The sequence below is a fragment of the Lepidochelys olivacea genome (assembly GCF_965140295.1).
Source record: "Lepidochelys olivacea isolate rLepOli2 genome assembly, chromosome: 25".
Classification (NCBI taxonomy): domain Eukaryota; kingdom Metazoa; phylum Chordata; order Testudines; family Cheloniidae; genus Lepidochelys; species Lepidochelys olivacea.
In genome coordinates, this window is record NC_140435.1 from 6,640,370 (window position 1) to 6,657,186 (window position 16,817).

At 61.2% G+C, this 16,817-nt stretch overlaps 2 protein-coding genes across 5 annotated transcripts in view; one reads left to right on the forward strand and one right to left on the reverse strand.

Moving 5' to 3' along the window:
* The window catches only part of TBXA2R (thromboxane A2 receptor), a 43,525-nt gene extending 40,432 nt beyond the window's left edge, over positions 1 to 3,093 (forward strand). For all 4 annotated transcript variants that reach the window (XM_084614351.1, XM_084614349.1, XM_084614350.1 and 1 more), the window contains one exon: positions 1,954 to 3,093. In XM_084614351.1, the coding sequence (XP_084470477.1) occupies positions 1,954 to 2,223 (270 nt within the window). In that variant the 3' untranslated portion in view covers positions 2,224 to 3,093. The remainder of the gene's footprint in view (positions 1 to 1,953) is intronic.
* Positions 3,094 to 3,742: 649 nt separating this feature from the next.
* GIPC3 (GIPC PDZ domain containing family member 3) lies at positions 3,743 to 16,806 on the reverse strand. Its single transcript, XM_084614832.1, has 7 exons — positions 16,674 to 16,806; positions 15,303 to 16,031; positions 13,194 to 13,379; positions 10,350 to 10,530; positions 6,895 to 7,007; positions 5,819 to 5,900; positions 3,743 to 5,564 (listed from the first exon to the last, which is right to left on the reverse strand). The coding sequence occupies exons 2-7, from the start codon at positions 15,594 to 15,596 to the stop codon at positions 5,413 to 5,415; spliced, it is 1,008 nt and encodes a 335-aa protein (XP_084470958.1). The 5' UTR covers positions 15,597 to 16,031; positions 16,674 to 16,806; the 3' UTR covers positions 3,743 to 5,412.
* Between the last annotated feature and the right edge of the window lie 11 nt (positions 16,807 to 16,817).

The following is a 16,817-nucleotide window of genomic DNA, read 5'->3' on the forward strand; positions in this document are numbered from 1 at the left end:
CTCCCCTCTCCTCACTGGAACCCCCAAACTTCTGCCACACCTCCCCCCTGTCCTGTCTGACCCCCCCCACCCCGGCCTTCCCGACCCCGTCCCCTGGCCTGCTGCCCCATCCCTGTCTGTCCAACAGCCGCTCCCTTATACCTCACTGACCCCCCCTTGACTATCCTACGTGATATGGACAAAGCTGAGCACCTGATGGTCCCTCCTGGGCTGTTCCCAACCCCTCCCTTGGCCCACAATGTGAGGATTCACCTCCCCTCCCCAACGCTTCACAGCCAGGCTGCAGCCTGCACCCCATTTCCAGGATCCCCCCAACTCCTCTGTGCCTGCCTCGGTTACAGCAATGCCCCCCCGCCCCGCTGCAGCTACAACTGCTAGACTCCCTTTCTGCCCCCCCCAACACTGCTAGTCCCTGCATAGCCCCGTCAGGGTTCCTTCCCCACTCTGAACTCTAGGGTACAGATGTGGGGACCTGCATGAAAGGCCCCCTAAGCTTATTCTTACCAGCTTGGGTTAAAACTTTCCCAAGGCACAAACTTTGCCTTGTCCTTGAACCGTATGCAGCCACCACCGAGCCTTTTAAACAAAGACCAGGGGAAGAGACCACTTGGAGACGTCTTCCCCCAAAATATCCCCCTGAACCCCTACACCCCCTTTCCTAGGGAGCCTTGAGAATAATATCCTAACCAATTGGTTACAAAATCATCAAAGACCCAAACCCCTGGATCTTGGAACAATGGAAAAACCAGTCAGGTTCTTAAGAGGGGTTTTATTAAAAAAAAAAAAAAAAAAAAAGGTAAAAATCCTCTCTGTAAAATCAGGAAGGAAAATACTTTACGGGGTATTCAGATTCAAAACACAGAGGATCCCCCTCTGGGCAAAATTTTAAAGTTACAGAAAACAGGAATAAACCTCCTTCTTAACACAGGGAAAATTCACATAAAACAAAAGATGAACTAACCCGCCTTGCCTGGCTTATCTAGACTGGTTGCAATATTGGAGACTTGGATTAGGATGGGTTGGAGAAGATGGATTCCTGTCTGGCCTCTCTCAGTCCCAAGAGAGAACAACCACATAAACAAAGAGCACAAACAAAAGCCTCCCCCAACCCAAGATTTGAAAGTATCTTGTTCCCTTATTGGTCCTTTGGGTCAGGTGCCAGCCAGGTTATCTGGGCTTCTTAACCCTTTACAGGTAACAGGATGTTGCCTCTGGCCAGGAGGGATTTTATAGCCCTGTGCACAGAAAGGTGGTCACCCTCCCCGTTATATTTATGACACCCCGTCCCCAGCCATGCCGGCCTCGAGATCCCCACAGCACAGTTCCACCCCCTCCATCAGCCCCCAGCCCCTGCCCACTTGCTGGTGCTTGATTTATAACTACCCAGCCTCCTTGGCCACTGTGCCCTGCCTGCCCCATCCAGTGAGGTGCCCCCCACATCCGGTGTGCTCTGACCCACTGCCCCACCCAGCGTGCCCTGCCTACCCCCATCTGACCCGCACCCTCCCCGCCAGGGTCTGTATACCCCATCTCCACCCCCTGCCATGCCCTGCCTATCATCCCCCCCCCTTCCCCAGTGTGCCCTGCTTACCCCATCTCCCTCCCCCACAGTGTGCCCTGCCTGCCCTGTCTGGCTAGGTGCCCCTCCTACCCAGTGTGCTCTACCTACCCCATCTCCCCCCGCCATACCCTGCCTACCCCTATCGCCTACCCCACCTGGCTAGGCACCCCCCACCCCCATGTGCCTCAGCCCCTCAGGTGAGAAGGCATGGACAGACAGACAGACGCTGTGTGACCCCATGTGGGGGGATGGACAGATGGACAGGCGCTGTGTGGCCCCAGGCAGGTGGCAGGATGGCCAGGACATGGGCCATGACACAGCTTTGGTCCCAGAACCACTGAGCCCCCCAGCCCGCACCTGTTCCTACCCCTAACCTCTCCCCTCCCCCCCAGATATTTATCATCCAGACGGTCCTGCAGGAGCCCGCCCCCGGCTTGCTGCCCCGACACATCCCGCGGCAGACCGAGGAGATGCTGCTGATCTACCTGCGCATGGTCACCTGGAACCAGATCCTGGACCCCTGGGTCTACATCCTCTTCCGCAGGGCTGTGCTGAAGCGCATCTACCCCCGCCTCAAGACACGGCCCTCCATCGTCTCCCTCTACCCCACGCTCAACGCCTCCCTGCGCTGCAAGCTCACTCAGGAGTCTGTGCTGCAGTAGCGGAGGGCACCTGGGCGGGCAGCGAGCAATGGGCCCAGAGTAGGCACTGCCAGGGCCACCTGCTCGGGGGGCACGAGGGGGGAGACAGGCCCCAGCCCTGGACTCAGGCTGCCCCAGGGACAGCAAGTTTGGGTTGGCACCTGAACCGATGTTGCCTCCAATCTCTGGACCCGGCTCGCCTGGCAGCAGGGAGCTGTGGGGCTGAGCTCCCTGCCTGGCCCCTGCCAGGAAGCATGAGGTTGGCTGCCTCAGCCGCGGGCTGGCAGAATGGGGATCTCAGCACCAGCTCCAAATGCCACGCCCCATCCTGGATGGTGCCCATGGTGCTCCTGGGGTGGGTGCTGAGAGCCCTGGGATGGAGATTCCCTCCCCCCGAATTCGACCTCCCTGACTCTTGGCTTTATAACTTGGGCAGAAAAGCTACTTTAAAAACCCACAGTCCTTGGAGTAGGAGCCGCCCCCCCTCCCCACCACGCACCCCAGCTGCATCCACCGCCAGTGTGTCCCCCCCAGACTGCAAGTGCACCCACTCGTGCGTCACTCACAGGCTCATCCCGGCTTCCCTCCCGGTGTCTGCCGACAAGCTGCACCCGGCGCCAGATGGGCCGGGGGTCACGGCTGGAATTTCCTGCCTGGGCCTTGGCTGAGCGTTGAACTCGGCCCCATGGACAACAGCCCCCGCTGCTGCTTGGTAGGGAGCCATTGTCCCTGCAGCCTGGGGAGGGGGCAGGAGAGGGCTGGGGGGTCCAGGAGGGAGACGGGGCTATCTAGAGGAGCAGGATAGGGATGGGGGCTGTCCAGACGCAGGAATAGGACAGGCTGGCTGAGGGATGGGGGCTGTTCAGGGGCAGGATGGCAGAAAAGGCACAGGCTGGGGGGGAGGGGGCTGTTGGGGGGGGGGCACAGGACAGGGATGTGGCTGTCCAGGGGGAGGGGGCTGTTGGGGGGGCAGGAAGGGGACAGGCTGGCTGGGGGGGGCAGGACAGGGATGGGGCTGTCCAGGGGGAGAGGGCTGTTGGGGGGGGCAGGAAGGGGACAGGCTGGCAGGGGGAGGGGGCTGTTGGGGGGGCAGGAAGGGGACAGGCTGGCTGGGAGGCCATCAATCCGCACGCTCATTCCAGCAATAAAAGTCTGGTTGGTTCCACTCTCGGTGCCGGGCTCTGCGGGGAGGGTGCGTGGCGAACTCCTGGGAGCTGGTTTTTAACATGGGCTGTCCAGGCTCCGGGCCCTGAGCGACTCTGGGGCCGACTAGAGCGCGGCCGGGCAGGCCCAGCCCTGGTGCGCCACATGGGGAAGAGACTTGAATTCACACTCCTTAAACCTTGTTGAGGTTGGCTTGCCAGCGTTAATGTGAGGGAGGGGAGAGCTCCCGGCCCCCCCAGCCCAGGCATTCTGTGGCCCTTCCCCCGCCCGACAGGATTTAACAAACCGGGGGCCTTGTGCTTTGGGGCCCGTTAGGTCGCTTGCCTTCCACATTTCCCACTGTTTCCCCCACAACCACCGGAGCCAGAAACTGACCTTGTTTGTTTGTTTTTAATGAACCCCCAGATTGTTCCACAATCCCGGGACTCCGGGAGCTGGGGCTCTGAGAAACTTATCACATATCACAAGTTGTGAGCTCACATGGTGACTCCTCCCCGCCCCAGGCTCTGTGGAGCCCAGGACCGGCTCTCTCCCCTCAGCGGCCGCTCCTCATCTCAACCCTCCCTGTGCCCCGAGAGATGGGCAGCGAGACCCAAGGGGCCCGGGGCCTCCAGAGCAAACGAGCGGAGAAATACAGAGGCTTTGAACTCTGGTTCTCTGCCCTGGTCACTGCCAGTGGGCACGGCTCCTCCATGCACCAGGGTAGGGCCTGGGCCTGCCCCCACCCCATGGGGAGTAGGCGAGGTGGCCAGTGCTGAGCAGCCTGCGGCCAGGGCAGCCCTTCACCCTCATGGCCTCCCTTGAGGCTGCCACCCCAGAATGGCCCCCGCCCAGCAAAGAGCCCGGTTGGACCCAGCAAGCCGGCTCCATGGGGCTGGCCAGCACCAGCAGTCGAGGTGGGGTCTGATCTGCGCCCCAAGGCAGGGAGGGCGTTGGAGCCCGCCTGACCCTGAAGCCGCAGGTCTCCCCAAGAGAGGCAGCCCCCAGCAGTCCTGTGGAGCTGGCATCCCCACCACAATCTGCTGGTGGGGGGTTGGGGGGGGCTGAGTCCCCTCCCTTCCCCTGATTGCCCCTCATGCCAGCAGGGGCTGGCTGATGCCTTCACGCTGCTCCCCACCTCCGCAGGGCTGTTGAGCCAGGTCCCTGGGCCCCTTGGGTGCCAGACAGCCAGGAAATGCCACAGCCGCACGAGGGCACCTGGTCCTTGGAATTCGCAGGGGGCTCCTGGCCCTACCCCCCCACCAAGCACCTCCAGCCCAGCCCTGGAAACGACCTGGGGGTCCTGGCCCTGACCCCCACCCAGAATCCCTGACCCAGCCCTGTGAATGACCGGGGTACCCCTGCTGCCCCCCGGCCCAGCCTGGGCTTGCTGTGGGTCCCAGGGTGGGCAAGGGACCCGCACAGAGATGCTTGGTCATGCAGCGGCCAACAAGCCCAATGGGCCCCTGCCCCCAGAGCCAGGCCCCTTTGCCCCCGTCTCCCTCGCCCCCAGAGCGGGCCTCCGCCCCTCTCACCCGCTGGCTGGCGGGGGGTCATCAGAGCAAAGGGCGAGGAAACGGTCAGAGTCACACCAGCCCCACGTCCCCACATGAGTCCTGGCCTGTCCCCGTCCCCCCCAGGGTTCCCCCAACTGCCCCCTGGGTTCAGCGCCAGCCCTGGCCGCTGTGCGGAGAGCGGAGGAGGGAGGCAGCGATGGGCAGTGGCTCCAGGGAAGGCCCCGAGGAGCTGCCATTACTTGGGCTCATAGCCAGGATGGGCACCAGGGCCTGGACTAGCCCCAGCCTGCAGGGACTGCTCCCGCCCCGGGCCCACCACCCCATCTGACCAGGGCCTGAGGCACATCCCCTGGGTTTCCCGGAGGGGCCCTTGCCAGTCCCTGCCCAGCTCGGCGTGGGGCCTCTCTGGGGCAGGAGCTGGGCCCAGCCAGCCAGTGCGGGCACCGCAGGGCTCCCCCCCGGAGCAGGAAGACAGGGGGCTGCCGCTGGGGCAGGAGGGAGCCCATGGCCAGGGGGCAGACGTCACAGGCCAAGTGCTCTGCCCCCTCCCCTATTTCCTGCCCCCTTGGGCTCCACGGATGGCGGCCCAGACCTCGGCCACGAACTCGCCCGGGAACGCGAACTCGCCCAGCACCGAGTCCAGGCTCTTGGCAAACTCTGCGGGGCTCAGGCACTCCCGGGCCACCTCCACCATGGTTGAGGCTATGGAGAGAGGACAGAGCTCAGCCAGGGGGTCAGGGCGATGGGCTGGACCCCAGTGCCCCCGGGACAGGCCCAGGGGCCAAGGGACCTGCTGAGAAGGGCAACGAGGCCTTGGCCCAGTCTGCCCGCCCCAACCCTGCCCTCCCCCATGTCACCGGGGCCCAGCCCCGGCACTCCCCCACACCAGCCCTTCCCCCCCCCACCCCGGGCCCTGGACCTGCCCCCTCCCCACCCCCTCTGCCAGGCCTGCTCACCCAGCTCCACGTCCCGGATGCCCATGTAGCTCTCCAGCAGGTCGTCCACCCTCCGGGCAGCCTCCTTCTCCCAGGCGCTGGGCTGTGGGCAGGAGCCAGGGCAGCAGAGTCACTGTTGGTTCAACCTTCTCGGCCCCTAATTGCTGCAGGGGGCTGGATCGGAGGCCTTGGGCCAGGCCCTCGTGCTGGCCCGTTGACAGCCTTGGGCATCATGGGAGGGGCCTTCATGGACTGGGGCGCACCCCCCACGGGCACAGGGGAGCCAGCTGGGGCACTGGTGCAGGAGGTGCCTTGGCCCGTTCCCTGGCCCAACCCAGACCAGCTTTTTGCTCCTTGTTAGTTTTGGGACCCCCCCCCCCCAAGAGTCACCTCCCCCACCCCCGGCGAGAGGGTGCTGCCCAGAATCGGGGGCCCTCTGGCATGGAGAGCGGTTCCACTGGTCAGGCTCTGAACTCTGACCCCCAGGCGGATAGCAGGAGGCCAGGACAGGAAACATCCCCTTTGCAGCACCAGGGTGGGGCAGGGAGCAGGTACCTGCCACCCCATCCCTGCCTGGCTCTGCGGCAGCCAGCCAGCGAGTACACACGCGGGTCTGTGTGCACACACATGAGTAGGGGCCTCTCTGGGGCCATGCATGTTTGCACCCGACTTTGTCCCCATTGGCATGGGCCATGGGTGGTGACTGCATGTACAGCACCATGCGCGCATGGGACTGACTGCACCCACCTGCGTGAGCACGTGCATGTGCACACGTGACAATGTGTAGTCACTGGCACCCGTGCCCAGTCCCTGGCTCCCTCACCCTGCAGGTCCTGGAGCTGCCTTCTCTTGCTAGGACACCTGGGTCCGTGGGCAGAGCTCCCGTGAGCAGCGATTCCAGGCACTCCCTGCAGGGAGCCAGAGCTCGGGGGCTGGGCCAGGGGGAGGGAGTGGCAGCAGCCTGCTTTGGGGAATGGTCATGTGTGCCCCCCCCTCACCTCACAGCCCCCCAGGGATTTCACTTCTTACACTTATTTTCCCCCTTTGCCTCCTCCCCCGATTTGGTCATGGGGAGGGGATACACTCCCCCAACTTACCACATCCTCCAGGCTGGCGGTGCCCCGGGCACGCAGCCGCAGGGTCTCCTTGCCACTGGCCACCTTGCCCTCGCCTGGGCACTTGCTGCTCTTGGTCCTCTGCCCGATCATATCTGGGACACAGACGGGGGGGCGAGGGGGCTGTTCAGAGCAGGTGCCAGGGCAGGCACAGGGTCCGGGTGTCTTTTCCTTGTGCCAAAGCACCATGCCCAGCCGGGGAGCAAAGACCCAGCTCCACCCAGGACACCCCCTGGGCCCCAGGCAAGCCCTGGGCAAAGGGGCCCTGTCCCAACACCCCCATCCTTCCCCAAAGGAAGTCCCAGGAAGTGACTGACCTCTGGCAGGGCGTGGGGGTGGATTGGGCCCACTGGAGTCTATCACACTCTGTGGGGCAGGAAGGGGTTCTGTCAACTGGCCTATCCAAGGTCTAACCCCAGATGGGAGCCTGGGAAGAACAGCCCGGGGTCCATTGAACATTGCCCCAAAACTAGAGCACAGAGCCCTTTTCTCTGCATCACTGGAATGCAGCCACCTCTGGGGTGGAACATAGCCGCTGATCCACAGCAGCACATTGCCAAGGGTTGTGTGAGGACCAAGTATCCCTTGGATGCCTGCAGCCTGTGGGTGATGGGGGGCAGTGTGGAGGGCATATGGGGGAAGGCAGTAGTGGGGGGTAAATCAGTGTCAGAGGACATGGGCTGGGGTGAGGCATGTGGGAGGGCAATTGAGTGTTGGAGGGCAGTGGGAAGGATTAAAAGCTGCAGCGAGGCTGAGAATGGCATTAACTCATTCTAGCGATTGCTCAGCCAGTGCAGGCAGCCCCCAGCCCTGAGGGGTGCACAGTCGCCTTGATCCCTGGGCTGCACAGTGGGTGGAAGCAGAAAGGCCCCGAGCCGGTCCCAGGCCTGAATTAATCGGATTCGAGCTCCCTTCCCCAATTAATACAATTAATTCAACCTAAACTAGGGTTCCCCACTTTCTAATCACAGAAAGCCAAACATCCTTGTTCTCCCCCATCCTGAGGCCCCGCTCCTGCTCCAAAGCCCCCTGCTTACTCCATCCCTCCTCTCTCCATCCCTCACTCACTCGCTCATTTTCACCGGGCTGGGGCAGGGTTGCAGAAGTGGGTGAGGGCTCTAGCTGGGGGTGCAGGCTGGGGGGGGGGGGGGATGAAGGATTTGGGGTGCAGGAGGGGCCTCTGGGGTGCAGGGTGGGACCGAGGGGTTTGGAGTACGGATAGGGGCTCAGGGCTGGGGCAGGAAGTTGGGGCATGGGGAGGGGGGGGAGGTTCAGGGCTGGGTAGGGGTGCAGGCTCTGGGCACCGCTTACCTCGGGCAGCTCCTGGAAACGGCCGGCATGGCCGGCTCCCAGGTGAAGGGACGGCCAGGGATCGCTGCGCGCTGTCTCCACCTACAGGCGCCACCCCCGCAGCGCCCATTGGCCGAGGTTCCAGCCCAACGGAGCTGCAGAGCCAGCTCTCCGGGTGGGTGCCGCGCACAGAGCCCCCGCGGCTGCCCCTGCGCCTAGGAGCCAGACATGCCAGTTGAGTCCGGGAGCCACACGGCGTCACGGCGGGCAGGGAGCCTGCCAGGGAGCCGCCAACCGGACTTCTCACGGCCTGGTCAGTGGTGCTGACCGGAGCCGCCTGGGGCGCTTTTCGACTGGCTGTTCCGGTCGAAACCCGGATGCCTGGCACCCCCACCTCAACCCAGGGGCCGGGCCCAGCCCCGGGGACTCACTCAGCCCCCAGCAGCGCTGGTTACAGGCCTAGCTAGGCTTCAGGCCAGGGCCCAGCCCAGCTGTCCGTGCACCTCTGGTGGGAGACACTGACATGGGCCGCCCGACGTTCCCCCGGGGAGCAGGAGAGAGGGGGCGGGCGGAGGTCGGTGGGGAGAAGGGGCAAATGGAAGAACACCAGAGCTGCGCCACGGCTTCCTGGTGATCCAGCCCAGCAACCCGGCTTCCAATGCTGGGATTGCAGCTCCGGGCACACGGAACGGCACAGATCTCCGACCAGCCCGAGCAGGTCCAGTCAGCACGTGGCTCTCTGGGGCACGCCCCTTGCAGGAGGGGCTACCCAGGGCAACAGGCTCCCCCTGAAGGGATACAGGAACTCGCTCACCCAGCAGCTTCTGTGCCAGGCCAGGCCCGGCCTGAGGAGTCACAGGGGCCCCATGGTGCCCCCAAGGGGTTGGGTTGGGTCCCTCTGAAAGCTCCTCACTGGAGGGGGCAGAGGGGGATTGCAGGGACACGCCCAACGCCAGGGTGTGGGGATGCAGCAGGCTGAGCAGCAGCTGCCCCTTGGCTTACTCTCACTCCCAGATGTGGATCCGTTACCTCCACCCCATGTCAGCAGCTGCCCATGGGGCCCCAGGAGCTATAACCCGGCTGGGGTCTCCGAGCGCCCGGGTGGATTCATCGTGTGGCTGGGCGATGCCATCTCAGAGCCCAGACGACTGCCCGGTGCCCGACACTGGGCCCAACTGCGTCAAGGCCATCACGCATGCCCGCAGGGGGAAGAGAAGGTACTTGGCGGGATCTGTGTGCCGCGGGCTGGCCTGATACAGAGTGCAGCCGGGCCTGAAGGCAGGGAGCTCAGAAGAGAAAAGCAGGACCCAGGCTGGAGGGCCCCTCCCTTCCCACCAGGGCAGCCCCCACGGCTCAGACCCAGCAGCCACATTCGGGTGGCAGAGCCAGCAGGGCAGGGGGAGGCTTGGGCACGTCCTGAGAATGTCACGCTGCCCAGGGTCCTCGGCTTGAAGAGTGGAGGGTGACGCAGGCCAGGGCCGAGAGACACTGGTAGAGCTGGGTTGGAGACCCAAGGCTGGAGGGGGGAGGAGAGGCTGCGGGTCATGAGTGAGGGGCACCGGCAGAGCTGCCTAGGAGCATTTTGGCTGGCCCAGGTGGCACCTGTTTAATGTTCTCTGTACCATTTGCTGGGAGATGGGCTGCAGGGGCTAAGGGCTTTCCCACCTCTAACATCACTGGTCCGACAAACCCAGGCCAGATGTAGGATGGACTTGTGGGGCAGAGACTCTGGGCTGGGACCCAGGATCGGGACTCAGTGCCCAGTTCTGCCTTAGACTCGCTGTGACGTCAGACCACATCCTCTCCCTGCACCCATCTGACAATGGAGAGGCTGCTGCCAGAGTCCTAAAGCCTGCCACAGTAATGCCCCTCACTCCCGACCCGCAGCCCCTGCTAGCCCACCCTGGGCTCCCCCCACCCAGCTCAGCCGGTGTCCCTCACTCCTGACCCATAGCCTGGGGTCTCCACTTAGGAGAGATTCCCAGTTATTCTGAATGCTGGTTCTGTGATAAGGGCAAATCTGCAGCAGATTGTGACGCTCAGGCAGCCGGTTTAACCCCCATCCCCTGGGGTTAAAGGCCAGGGACAGCAAACACTTGGCCCTGCAGCTGCAGAGTGTCCGGTGTGCGCGTGTTTGTGTAACTCACCAAAGGCCCTTTTGGGCTGCACCAGCCGCAGGGTGAAGGGCTGGGCCCTGGGCAGCTCCCGCAGCATCTTGGCAACATCATAGTGGCGGCAGCCCACGATGCTGTGGTCGTTGATGGCCTCGATGCTGTCGCCCACGCACACAGTCTGGACGCAGTTCATGACGCTCCCGTCCTTGATCCTCTGGAGCGTGGGACATGCCAGTCAGTGGGGGTGGGGGAACACGGCCGGCTGGGGGTAGAAGGGGGCATGGGGACACAGCAGGGCTGAGCTGCTCCCGGTCCTTACACGTGGGGGGTGTCCATGCAGGTGCCTCCCAGCCATCAGGAGAAGCGCTACTGGGCAGCGGGGATGACCTTAGAGCTGCACCCTGGGGTGGGGCTGGGGAGTGACAACACCAGGACCCCCCTAGCACAACAACAGCAGGTGTTTCTCCAGCCTCCACCCCCAGTTTCGCAGGGCAGGGGGCACCGAGCAGGGGCAAGAGCTGCTTGTGAACCGCCTGGCGGGTGTGGCCAAGTTCCTGCTCTACCTTGGTGGGCCTTGCGCTTACTGGCGGATTTGCTCGCCTTGGAGCTTCACGGCAGCCCTCAGCTTGGCCGTTTTTCTGAACCCACAGTCCAGGTCGACTCCTCCCGTGTCTGACCAGGAGCTGGGAGGATTTGGGGGGAGCCCGGGCCCGCCCTCTACTCTGGGTTCCAGCCCAGGGCCCTGTGGATTGCAGCTGTGGAGTGCCTCCTGGAACAGCTGTGTGACAGCTGCAACTCCCTGGGCTACTTCCCCATGGCCTCCTCCCAACCCCTTCTTTGTCCTCACCACAGGACCTTCCTCCTGGTGTCTGATAATGCTTGTACACCTCAGTCCTCCAACAGTCCACGTTCTCACTCTCAGCGCCTGGTGCCTCTTGCTCCCAGCTCCTCACACGCACACCACAAACTGAAATGGGCTCCTTTTTAAAACCCAGGTGCCCTGATTAGCCTTCCTTAATTGATTCCAGCAGCTTCTTGATTGGCTGCAGGTGTGCTAATCAGCCTGTCTTAATTGTCTCCAGAAGGTTCCTTTCTGTTTCAAAAAATCTTCCCTGTTCTGGAACCTTCCCTTACCCAGGGAAAAGGGACCTACTTAGCCTGGGGCTAATATATCTGCCTTCTATTACTCTCCTATAGCCATCTGGCCCAACCCTGTCACACTGGGAACGTGGATGTTGGGCTTGGCTCTGGGGCTGGGCAGCACCCAGTGCAATGGGGCCAGCTGGCATCTGGGGCCCCAGGCCCTGCCTGAAATCAGCCCTGCTCTGCCTCCATGACCCTGGGCTGGCCTGGAGAGAACCCAGCCCTTGGGTAGGGCAATGCGGGGGGGCTCCCCTCCCTTCTCTGCAGGGGGAAATCATGTCCAGCTGAGCAAAGCTTCAGGCTACTTTCCCTGTGGGGTTTCCTTTTATGGGGGGTATTTGCCCCTCTCCCCCCATCTGCAGGGCTCTGACCCCCTCCCCCCAGCTGCAGGGCTCTCTCTCAGAAAGCAGCTCCCTGAATATTTTTGTCTTCAGCTGAGTTCCCCTGGCTCCTCAGGTATCACCCTGGAGGCCCCACCCAGCCAATCTCCTGGCACCAGCACCAGCTGCTTCCAAGGAAAGTGCGAGAATCCCTGTAGGCAGCTGTACAGTAACCAGTCCTTGGTCGGGGGCCCTGCTGACCCCCCCGGCTAGAGGCTGGCTCGTGCCCTGAACCAGGGGGACTGCAGGTTGAGAACCACTGCTCTGTAGCCATGTCCACTCCCTTTTCTGAGTCCTGCCATGCTCTTGGACTCCCTGGTATCTTGTGGCAGTGAGTTCCACAGGCTGCCAGTGGGATCCACAGGTATCACCTTGGATCAGTTTCAAATCTGCTGCTTTTCCATGTCATTGCCTGACCCCAGCTCTCACCTCATGAAAGGGGGAGATCAGAGGCCCCCACTCTGCCTTCTCTAGAGCAGCCCTGCTCTCAGAGCCTTTCAGCAATGCTCTCTCAGCTGCCTCCTCAAACGAGGCGCTCTTCTTTCGGTACCATTTCTTCCATGTCCCCACTCATCTCCATCTGACTCCATGTGCTTAGAGCCTGCCCGGGGGGATTCCCTGCTGTGTGCAGTGAATGGGACATTTACATTGTGTGGGGAGGTGATTTTAATGAGAATAAACATCTGTAAACTCTCTGCTCCCAGCTCAGGAGTCCCAGGGCCAGAGTGCATGAGCCGCCCGATGGGCCATCTCCTGGAAACCAGCCTTCCCTGGCCCCTGGACCACAAGCCCCGTCCTGGACTGTCTGACCTGAAAAGTCCCCTTGCTCTCACCCCCGCAAAGTTTTGATTTTTCAGCAACAAATAGAAAACAGAAATATTTTGATTGCGAAACGCCACCTGGTGCCTCATGGGAGTTGTAGTTCAGTGATTGTTGCTCCCACCCTCCTTTATGGGCCGTCCTGCCAGGTTGGACTACTACTTCCACAATGCACCAGGCTCTCCCCTCTTGGTGAGGCATCATGGGTGTCAGAGTCACAGTGCATCATGGGAGATGGAGTCCAGCTGGGGAGTAAGGAGAATGGGAACACAAAACACCCAAACCGCGGCTCCCAGGAGGCACCACAGCAGGGTTCCCAACTCCAGACAGTTTGGGGGTCGGGGGTGCAGTTTTTAAACAAACACTGGAGGTTTCCCACAAGAAGCTGACAGCCACTTTTCAACAAAAACCCAATTTTCCATTAAAAAAACCGAACCAAACAAAAAACCACTCTCCTGATGGATAATTCTTGGCTGTTCCTGGCACAATTCCCTCTCCTCCACTGCGGCCCCTCCAGCCCATGGCCCTCACCCACCTTGATGAAAGCATAGCCCGCCCCGTTGTCAGTGATGGTCAGCCCCAGTGCATCCTCCGTCTTGGTCACTTCCACCTCCTTGGTCTCGCCCCGCACATGTGCGAAGATGAAATCCTCCAGGCCGATCTGGCCCCCCAGCAGCTTCTGCATGTCCACCTTGTGGGTGTTGAGGGTGCAGAAGAGGATCTGCCAGAGAGCAGCTGCCTCACCGTTCTGCCCACCGGGGTTGGGAGCTTGGAACACCCTCCACCCAACAGCTCAGCGGGGCAGCGGCTGGCATGCACCAGAGAGACACAGAGCACCCAGCACCATGATACCGCAAACGTCCCCAAACGTGGGAAATGTACCCCTTTTTGCCCATTTTGAGTTGCAGACCCTGGAACTCTGCTTTTTGCCTTGGAGGGACAAGTCAGTTTTGGGGCTTAATTTATCCATTTTTGTTCATTGATGATCACGTGAAAGGTGTTCACTTCAAGGAAAGGGAAATGGGCCAATCGGGAAAGCGAGCCTTGCATTTGTTGGAGACGTTCCCATTCCCTACTGCAGCCGCTTGTGAAAACGGAGGCCCACAACCACACATGACAACCCCGCATTATTACTGATCATTGATTCCGTCTTGGCAGCGCCCTGAGCCAAAGGCCTTTTGGGTGATCATCACTGTGCAAAAATAAATGAATAACCCACAGAGCTGAGCTGTCCCCACCCGGCCTTCCTTGGAACTCCAGGGTCTGCAACTCAGAGTGGGCAAAATTAGGTGCATTTTCAAACCACAAACATGATGGGCTTTTGTTGTTTTGTTGTTAAAGAAGCAAGTTGGCTGTCAGTGAATTGACCAGGTTGGACTCAGTACATTTCCTTACCCTGTGGGACCTCAGGCAAATTTCTTAGTTTCCCTGTGCCTCAGTTTCCCCATCTGTAAAATGGGGATAACCATCCTTCCCTGTCTGGCTTGTTTAGATTTCACTCTTTGGAGACAGGGCCTAGCTGACAGTGTTTGTGCAGCGCCCAGCACAATCAGGGCCCTGGGTTCGTTTGGGGCCTGTAGCTAAAGAATAACTAGGGTGAATTTCTGAGACATGGATCTGGTGTCTCCTGTACACTATGCCGCTAGTGCGACAGCAGAGATCGCAAGCTTGACCCCGACAAGCTGGAGGGGCAGGGGCAGGCTCTCTCCAGCCCAGCGCTGCTGCAGAGGGCACCCGCAGCAGCACGGGTTACTGTGGCCCTATCCAGAGTCGTGAACTGAGCACGAACAGGAACAACCCACAGGAGCTAACAGGCAGCCCCAGCTCTGCCCACACGAGAGCGACAGAGACTCACTGAACCCGTTTCATGCAAGCTACTGAGCAGCATCAGATGGTAACAAGTGAGAGTCACAACTTGCCTGGGCTGGATCGAACCATGTTAAAGGCGACAGGTCCAGCAGCCCATTACTGATCCCCCAGGCCACCAGCACCGCGACAGGACAATCCGTGGAATAACGTGCCTCTCCCTAGCAGCATTCAGCTGAGGATCGCAAAACACCCAGCCCCATAGGGGAGGCAGACAACCACAGCATAGGTAAACCTGTGCCAACTGGTCTTGATGGTCCCAGGTGTCTTGGCTAAGGAACAAACCAGCCAGAGTTTTCTTCATCACCCCTACTGATTGCACAGCCACTTCTAGGCGCAGATCTTTTGAAAGGTGGGTCAGATGGGGAAACTGAGGTACCGAGGGGAGATGTGTCTTGCCCAGGGTCACAGAGTGAGTCACGGTGGAGCTGGGACTAGAACCCAGGGCTCCCGCCCACAGCGGGCTTTGTCATGACGGCACAGGAACGGCATGTACCAGATGGACCCTGGAAGGCAGCCCAGGTCCTGGCAGATGCTATGGCGCCATGGAGGCAAGCCCTGCAGCTGTAACCAGAGCTTGGCCTTAACCCTCTGGTGACCAGAGCCAGCTAGCTGGAATGTGCAGGGCTCCAAAGGCTAACAGCAGACCCCCCCCCACCCCACCCCAGACCAAGGGCAGCGGGGAGCCTTGGCACAGGTGTGTCAGGCTCAGGTATCCCGGCTCTTCGGCTGGGTTAGCCGCTGCCCCGCCCCCCACCCCATGCTGCTCCTGCCTCACCTCAGTGGGGGAGATGTCGAAGACCTCGGCGATTTTGGCATACAACTCCTTCACATTGGTGAAGCCCTCGATCTTGCCCGTGGGGCTGCCGTGGGCCAGCTGCGTGTGGAAGACCAGCCTGGGCCGGACCCACGGGGATGGCTGCGAGAAGGCAGCGGGGGCACCATCCCCAGTTTTCCCCACTTCAGGCGGGGCCTCCGTGGCCCCCTGCTCCGGGGACACCCCGTTCTCCATGGGCTTCTCCTCCTCTTCCTCGCCTGCCTTCTTGCTTCGCCGGCCTGATCTCCGCAGCATCCTGTTGCCTTGCTTTCGGGGCCACAATGGCAGCTGCCCTTGCTGAATTATAGATCGCCCCAGCTCTCAGCCCAGGGAATCTGATCCCCGGAGCGCAGGTAATTCGAGGAGTGTCAGATGAGCTCCCCTCCACACAGGCAGAGCTCCAAGCTGCAGGGACCTGGGGAGCAGGAAGAGCCAGCAAGCAAACCCCTGGGAACAGCAGCTGTGCTGAGAGGTTACCAGGGGCAACAGGGGTTTGGCTGTTCCAGCACTGCAGCTTCCAGCTAACGGCCAGTGTATGTTTACCGTCAGGAGAGCGACCCTATAAAAACACCTTCTTAAGCACTTATGATGGGTCACTGCCAGGGACTGAACCAGCAATTTGGGGATGTATGTGCATAAGCTTTTGGCACCTGGGCTCTGGTCACTCCAAGGCAGCAGCATCTTGCACACCTGAGGGGGAACAAAGGACCATGCTGGGTTCCCAAGGGTTACACACTTCCCCTGGCCGGGGGCACGGCCGCCCAAGCACCAGAGATGGACAGCTGTTCAAACCCCACTGCCGGTCCCGGCCAGGAAATGCACAGGCAGCACTGGGCCGCGAAGCAGCCTCCACCCCAGTGCTCCAGAGCCACAGACTCTCAGGGTCGGAAGGGACCTCAGGAGGTCACCTAGTCCAACCCCCTGCTCAAAGCAGGACCAACCCCAACTAAATCATCCCAGCCAGGGCTTTGTCAAGCCTGACCTTGAAAACCTCTAAGGAAGGAGAGTCCACCCCTCCCTAGGTAACCCATTCCAGGGCTTCACCACCCTCCTAGTGAAAAAGTTTTTCCTAATATCCAACCTAAACCTCCCCCAGTCTGGCCAGGCCCGAGGCAGTAGCAGACTCCTAAGCCTCTTACAGGGACCAGCCCCTGGCGGATGTCCCCGACCCCTGGCCAGTCTTGGCAGGAGCAGTGTGTGGAAGTTATCGCTTTGGAGGAGTGAGTTTTCTAAACAACCCCCCTCCCAGCTGGTTTCAGCCCACATGGTGCCCTGCCCCAAAGGGGACTTTGCCTGAATTGCTTGGCAAGAGCAGTGGGTTTGGCTTTTCACCTCAGAAGCATGGAAGAGCTGCACTCTGGTCTCAAGGTTGAAGTTATCTGCATCAGAAGGCGGCATCTCTGGTCCAGCGCTGGGATTTCCTCTTGGACAGGAGAGCAGCAGCTGAGCTCTTTGCAAAACCCAGACGAAGGAAAT

Coding starts and splice junctions, on each gene's coding strand:
- GIPC3 (XM_084614832.1), bottom strand. CDS start 15,596: ATGCTGCGGAGATCAGGCCGGCGAAGCAAGAAGGCAGGCGAGGAAGAG. Junction 10,531..13,193: donor CGGGCTATGCTTTCATCAAG/GTGGGTGAGGGC, acceptor CCCACGCTCCAG/AGGATCAAGGACGGGAGCGT. Junction 5,565..5,818: donor CATCCGGGACGTGGAGCTGG/GTGAGCAGGCCT, acceptor CTCTCTCCATAG/CCTCAACCATGGTGGAGGTG.